The sequence below is a fragment of the Hordeum vulgare genome, chromosome 4H (assembly GCF_904849725.1).
Source record: "Hordeum vulgare subsp. vulgare chromosome 4H, MorexV3_pseudomolecules_assembly, whole genome shotgun sequence".
NCBI lineage: Eukaryota > Viridiplantae > Streptophyta > Magnoliopsida > Poales > Poaceae > Hordeum > Hordeum vulgare.
Genome location: NC_058521.1, coordinates 10,438,537 through 10,446,072, shown reverse-complemented (window position 1 = coordinate 10,446,072; position 7,536 = coordinate 10,438,537). Strand labels below are relative to the sequence as shown.

At 40.8% G+C, this 7,536-nt stretch overlaps 1 protein-coding gene across 1 annotated transcript; it reads left to right on the top strand.

Annotated features, from left to right (window-relative positions):
* Positions 1–545: 545 nt before the first annotated feature.
* Positions 546–1,925, top strand: LOC123451015 (1,4-dihydroxy-2-naphthoyl-CoA thioesterase 1-like). The gene is made up of 3 exons (XM_045128032.1): positions 546–774; positions 899–1,090; positions 1,593–1,925. Exons 1-3 carry the CDS (start codon positions 625–627, stop codon positions 1,743–1,745), a joined length of 495 nt encoding a protein of 164 aa, XP_044983967.1. The 5' UTR covers positions 546–624; the 3' UTR covers positions 1,746–1,925.
* Positions 1,926–7,536: the final 5,611 nt, after the last annotated feature.

The window sequence follows — 7,536 nt, the reverse complement described above, 5'->3', positions numbered from 1 at the left end:
TCAAGCTAAATTAGATTAAATTGTGGTTTTCTCTGAGAGAGACCAGCCAACCTCATTTTTTTTCAATCTGTGTTGGACTTCACTGCAAAGAATCACTTGGTTGCAGGCACGTGGAGGTTTGCTTTGGCCTCTCCATCTCGTGGTGTTGGCTCCTGAAGAAAAATGAAAATCTTAAGACCTTGTTTGGTTGGTGACTAATTTTGTCATCATGTTGCTGTATCTTTAGGTGTCTAAAATTCGTTCTTTTTTTTACGAGAATAAATCTTGCCATACTAGTTTGTGTGTGTGTGTGTGTGTGTATATATATATATATAGCTTAACCCTTATAAAAAGGATCTTGATTTAGATGTGGCCGACACTCATCCAACTTAATCAAACTTACATAACTTGGAATGTGGCTATGAACCAAAATACAGTAGCATATGAATTCTCCTGGTCCTGGATCGTGCCGGTCGTGGTCAGCCACTGATTGCCCAAATTAAAGGCCATACATACAGACACGCCGCTGACCCATTCCCCACTTTCCAATCCCACCACACGCGCACGCGCACGCGCACCCGACCTTCCCCCCACACGCGCCTCGGCCAGTCAACCCGTCGAACCCCGGCCGCGCGGAGCGGCGCCATGGGGGACGCCACGGCCACGGCGTCGGCGCCGGCGAGCACCAAGACGGCGGAGCTGGACGCGCCGCTCAGCGCCCTGGGCTTCGAGATCGAAGAGGTCTCGCCGTCGCGGCTCACCGGCCGCCTCCTCGTCACGGACACCTGCTGCCAGGTTCTTGTTAATTCTCCCCCCTAGCTACCCAAAGAAACGCAAACCTTTGTGTACTGAAACTGAGACTGAAAGAACCCGTTTGCGTTTGCGTGTGCGTTTGCGTTCGTGGCCGGCCGGCCGGCAGCCGTTCAAGGTGCTGCACGGCGGCGTGTCGGCGCTGATAGCGGAGGGCCTGGCCAGCATGGGCGCGCACATGGCGTCGGGATACCGCCGCGTCGCCGGCATGCAGCTCAGCATCAACCACTTCCGGAGCGCCGCCGCCGGCGACACCGTCCTCGCGCGCGCCGTTCCCGTCCACGTCGGCCGCTCCACCCAGGTCAATTCGCTTCCCCTGCTAACCTATTTCCCCTGTTTTTTCTCTATGTGATACCTAAGTATTGCGCTTAGTCAAACCACTAGGGATTGTCAACCTCCTCTATAGGAGTGGTAGTCGGATTCGGATCACGCAGGGCTTAATAAACAAATCAGAGATGCTGATTTCCTTCGATTCCATTGTGTTTTTACTGCACCTGGGTTAGCACTTAGCAGAACCAACTGATTATATATTTTTACTGCACCTGGGTGACCAGAACCAACTGATTATGCCTTTTTTTTATTTACTGAAGCACCCTGTATGCCACAGACAGTATTACATTTCATTGATACTCTGAAACAACTGTCTGTGTTCCACTTCATGTTCTGTGCTTAAGAGAAGAAATAATGCGACATATCCTGATCTCACTGACATTGATGGAATTGTTAAAGCTATCAAATCTGAATGATGGAAGGATGCCAGTAACTAATCGAGATTAATACTTGCTGCTGGAATGGGTTTGAAGGTATGGGAGGTGAAGCTCTGGAAGATGGATGTATCCACACAGGGGGAAGGACCTCAAATCGCCGAGGCAAGGGTCACCCTTCTCTGTAATCTACCTGTGCCGGATGAGTTGAAAGGTGCAGGAGAATCCCTTAGGAAATACTCTAAACTGTAAAACTCCATTTATATGTGATTCTGTAAAAAACTTTTCTTGTAGTGCAAACACTGATGGATCAACTAGAGAGAAACAAGCTTCGCGTGTGTGGTCGATGAACCTCAATATCCAGCAACTAAGTTGGAATGTTTTGTATTTAATCATGATTCTATATATAAAGGAGCATATAGGAGATCAACACATACGAAGAAAAGATATCAGGTGCAGTGCAGACATATATCAAATTTCATGGCATGTTTTCCACTCGAGGAAACAAGAGGTGCCTAAACTGTGGTTCTTTGCTTGAGACAATTGGCATCACACTTGGTTCGTTATACCCAGTAGCATACACTACGTACAACGATCTTATGTATGATTATTAAAAAAGGTTCAAATCCACTGAAAATAGGATCTAAAATGCATGATTGTCTTGACTGAAATTGAACAATGGGTACACCATCTATGTGCCTACAAGAACCTGCAGTCCACCTCCTCATACATATTGTTGCCTTTTTTTATTATTTAGCATCCATATTGCCTTTTGCATCATGCCAGAATGCCACTAAGGCTAAGATTAAAGAGACCTCCATACACTACAAACCAGAGCCTAAGTTTTTTTTTTAGTTTTTTTTTTGCGTTAACTCTAGGTTTGGAGCTAGAATCCAAGCAATAAAAAATGTGGACCCTTTGTTAATATTATGGTTACACTCGTATCAAGTGTAGTAGAGAAAAATAATGAAAAATAACCCCGACACACATTTTGTAAGTTCTTATGAGGCCCACGATGGAGCAGAGTTTTGGGATAAATTAGATGCTGGTTGTGGGGCTCAACTTAAAGGCAAGCAAGCCTCTTAGCACTGTGAATGCTATCAAAACCAGTAGTATTTTACCTGGCTGTCAATATTTACAAAATGAGTTGCCTCTCTAATAAAATATATCGGTTGTGCTCTCATCGTCATCGCTTATATGGATGGTTTGTGTATGCCTCAATTGCATGGGAATTTAAACATGAACTCAAACATCATTTTTAGACTTGTTCATTTAGGATTGGAGACATTTGTATGGGTTTCTTTTTCCTGGTGATCCATACAAACGGCAAATATTGCATGTTTTTGCCCTTTCACAATTCTTTTTTTGCACTTGCAAATTTGTCGGATTCATTAGATTTTATAATCGTATGTTTCTTAAATATGTGATCCAAAGATGTTCTAACACTACAAATGCTTAAGTCAATAAATGTTTTTCAAACCATGGTTTATTCCTGCTTTTATTTCTTTTCTTTTCATATGCAGTAACTTATATAACATATATAAGCAATAATACCGCCGGAAATTGCTTTTGGCTCCCGAGCTCCATGGAGCCCTTTAAATTTGAAACTCAAATTTCATGAAAATTAATATTTTTACATTTCAAAAAATTCTGAAAACAAATACAGGGATAAGTGAAGGCGTAACATATATGTGTGTAAATTTTCAGAAAAAAATACATCGAAATGAGGGCTGTGCAAAAAAGAGAAATCTTAGGCTTTTTTACACATGACACTATTAATCATTTCAGGTCATGAATTTGTCTTTTTTGTGCAGATCGTATTTCAAGGTATTTCATCCTAAATTTTTGCACACATACGCATAACATCCTTCTTTACTTCCATATTTTTTTCAGATTTTTTTGAAACCGAAAAGTTTGAATTTTGAATTATTTAAAAAATTCGGCCTCCATGGAGGCCGAGCTCCAAACGTCCGCACTCATAATACCACCTACTATGTACTACTAATGCCAACACAATATTGAGTGATTGGCACCTGATTTTCCGCTTCTCTATGTCTATATATTCCTATCTTTGCTATATAACACATCCAAACATGAAGCACCAGAACAATAAGAAACAAAGAACAAAAGAGAACCTCGGTTAGAGAAATAGATGATTGCAATGATGAGTCACATCTCCCAATGTTTTCATTGTCTTCATGTGTTCATGTTAGCTTAATGATGGGAGGCATCAGGGAACAAATTTCTCCATCATCAGCTTAAGCAAGGCTAAATTGCGGTTTTCTACCGGAACCAAGATTCTCCAAAAAGCCAGCATAGTCAATGGAGTTGTCGTTGGGTTGGATTGGGTTCGACTTCAATGCTAAATCTAACACTCATCCAACTTAATAAAAATTACTTGACTTGAAATGTGGCTAGGAACCAAACAACACAAAAATGCCTCTACGTCCCTCGACGAATTCTGTCGGTCTCGACCATGCCAGTCAAGCTCAGCTACTACTGACTTCCAAGAAACCATACACACACGACGTTGGCCCATTCCCCAGTTCCCCACCGCCCACCACAGGCGGATGCACACGTGCATGGCACCCGCACCTGACCGAAGAACCTCACTTGCGCCTCGGTTGGTCAACCAACGAAGCCCGTCCATATGGACTTCTCTCGAAACATAACCATGAGGAAAAGGTTGTCTAGACAAGAGTGAAAGTTGTGTCTCGTGGCATTTTGGTTGTATTCACTTGAGCCCATGTAAGAATGGCAGAGATCAGGAAAATGGTTTCCACTTGAGCGAACGAAAATATCCTAAACGATGGTTCTTCGTTTGAGAAAATTGGCATTTGATCCTGGTTCATTATGCCCCGTGGCAGCATGCTATATACAACGATCTTATGCATGTTGTTATAAAAACAGTTCAAATCCATTTGAAATAGGTTCTAAAAGTTTTGTCTTGACTGAAATTGAACAATGTGTACACCATGCTATGTGCTTACAAGAACATGAGTCCACCTCCTCATCCATATTGTTGCCTTTTGCATCCTGCCAGACTGCCACTAAGTTTAAGCCCAAAGAGACCTCCTCCATACACTACAAACGAGAGCCTCTAAGTTATATTTCTTTCGCATCGACTATAGGTTTGGAGCTAGAATCCAAGCAATTTTGTTTTTTGAAATGTGGGGCCTTTGTCAATCTGATGGTTACACTCGTATAAAATGTGGCAAAGGTAAGCGATGAAAGAGAAGCGTGACACACATTTTTAGATTCTTATGAGGCCCACATTTCTAAGGTCTTTGTGAATAATTAATAAAATAACTGCATGCATCGTAGGGATGCGGAGACCCTAATAATAAAAAAGATGTAGGCATGACACACTACAGAGTTTTGGGATAAACTTTGATGCTGGTTTTGGGGCTCCACTTAAAGGCAAGGAAGCCTATAAGCAATGTGAATGCTACTAAATCGAGTAATATTTGACTTGTCAAAATTCACAAATATGAGTTGCCTTTGTAATAAAATCTATCAGTTGTATCTCGTTTTCATCGCTTTTATGGATTGGATGTGTATGCCTCAATCGCATAGAAATCTAAAAATCAATTCAAACCTCATTTTCAAACACGTTCATGTAGGATCAAGCCAATTTTATGGGTTTCTTTTTCTTGCCAATCTATGCAAAAGACAAATATTGCATGGTTTTCCTTTTTACAATTCTTTGTTTTAGACTTGCAAACTTACCAAATTCATGTGATTTTATAATCCCGTGTTTCTCAAACATGTGATCCAAAAAGGTTCTAATGCCATAAATGCACAAGTCAATAAATATTTGTAAGTCATGTATTGTTCATGCTTTTATTTCTATTATTTATCTGCAGTAACTCATATGCCATCTCTAAGCAATAATACCACCTACTAAGTACGACTAATGTCAACACATTTTTTTGGAGAATTAATACCAACAAAACATTGATTGCTTGGAACCTAATTTTCCTCTTTTATATGACTATATATTCATATCTTTGCTATAAAGCGCCCAAATATGAAGCACTATAACAATAAGAAAAGGAGAACAGAAGAGAAACACATCTACAAAAAAACGATGATCACAATAAGAGAGACGAGAGTCACATCACCCAATGTTTCCATTGTCTTCATATGTTCATGTTAGCATAAGGATGGGAGGCATCAGGGAACAAATTTCTCCACATTGAGCCTAAACTAGGGTAACTTCTGCTTTTTTCTCATATAAAACGGACACCGGATTCCCCGGCAATGCAGTATAGGTGATGGAGTTGTACTCGGGTTCAACGACCTGACGAAGTATGATTAGGTCTTCACTAGGCTTGTGTAAGTGCATGTGCGTGATGGTGTGATTGTGTGCGTGTGAGTATGTCCGAGTGGTGATGGATGTATCTCTTACTATGTGACTATGTGTGTGATAGGTAAGACAAGGTGTTATGTGACTATCTGATGACATTGGCTCTGAAAGAAATACTTCTCCATGTCTTGATCGTGCCAGGCTCGGGTAATAAGAGCATCTACAACCATGGTCAGCTAATTTGGGGCTCTACACGCTTGTGAATGCATCTGGTCGAGTCCGCTAGAGGTGATCGGGTAGACCGCATTTCTCCCACTCCACAACCACACCCCTAGTGGCGGAGCTATGGCTGGGCAAAGCTAGGCCATGACCCTAGCCAAATAAATTTTCAATATAGAGTGGTGCAAAATTGAGGCTCTCGGAGCAAATTTGAGACATATTTTTAAAGATAGCTGCTTTTGGCCCGCCCAATGAAGTGTGTGTAGCTCCGCCACTGTACACCCCTCATATGTCCTATTTCAAATTCATACAAAACCAGGCAACTGACATACCCTAAGTAGATCAAGATATGAGCATAGCAATCCAGCACAAATATAACATATAGACATAACAATCTGACATAGATATAACATTGAGAGTTAACACAATCTGATCTAAAAGGTTCTAGAGTTCATTACTTAACTAACTTAGATACTAATTAAAACTAAGAGAGTGGGTGGCTGGATTTCATCACTTCCTATCGAGGCGCATTCTCCTGGGGTCCCGGTGTGTCTGTCCTTAGCGTAGGCGTTTGTGTTGACGTAGGATTGAGACACTTTATGGGTTTCTTTTTCTTGGCGATCCATTCAAACGACAAATATTGCATGTTTTTGTCCTTTCACAATTCTTTATTTTGCACTTGTAAATTTGTTACATTCGTGTGATTTTATAATCCTGTGTTTCTCAAATATGTGATCCAAAGATGTTCTAACACTATAAATGCTTAAGTCAGTAAATATTTTTCAAGTCATGTATTATTCCTGCTTTTATTTCTTTTCTTTTTATACGCAATAACTCAATATTAATTGCTTGGCATCTGATTTTCCGCTTTTCTATGTCTATATATTCTCATCTTTGCTATATGAAGTGTCTAAACATGAAGCACGAGAACAATAAGAAGAGGGGAGCAAAAGAGAAACACAGCTAGAAAATAAGATGATCGCAATAAAAAGACGAGAGTCACATCTCCCAATGTTTTCATTGTCTTCATTTGTTCATGTTAGCCTAAGGATGGGTGGCATTGGGGAACATATTTCTCCATGGCCGGTCTAAGCAATGCTAAATTGAGGGCTTCTCTCGGAGAAACCACGCACCAGATTCCCAATAAAGCCATGAGAGTTAGTGGAGTTGTTCTTCGGTTGGATTGTGGTCGACTTCAATGCAAAGAATCCTTGCATTACCTTTATGTGTTCAAACTCTTAGCCACACTTTTACTTTCCTAAAGAAATTTCATCATACTTTTTTGCGTATGATATGTGAGGCTTATTTCTCATAGAAAAGAATCTTGACTTAGGTGCGGCTAAACCTAACACTCATCCAACTTTATCAAACTTACGTGACTTGAAATATGGCTAGGAACCAAACAACACAGCTGGATGATGTGAAGGAGGTGCGTGCAAGCCATTCCACTTATTTTGTACCTCGAAAAAATATATAACTAAAGTTGTGACATGGCATGCCATGTGTACCTAACAG

Excerpts from the sequence above, each read along its gene's own strand:
- LOC123451015 (XM_045128032.1), top strand. The coding sequence starts at position 625 with ATGGGGGACGCCACGGCCACGGCGTCGGCGCCGGCGAGCACCAAGACG. Across the intron at positions 775-898 it reads TCACGGACACCTGCTGCCAG|CCGTTCAAGGTGCTGCACGG; the intron begins GTTCTTGTTAAT and ends GCCGGCCGGCAG. Across the intron at positions 1,091-1,592 it reads ACGTCGGCCGCTCCACCCAG|GTATGGGAGGTGAAGCTCTG; the intron begins GTCAATTCGCTT and ends ATGGGTTTGAAG.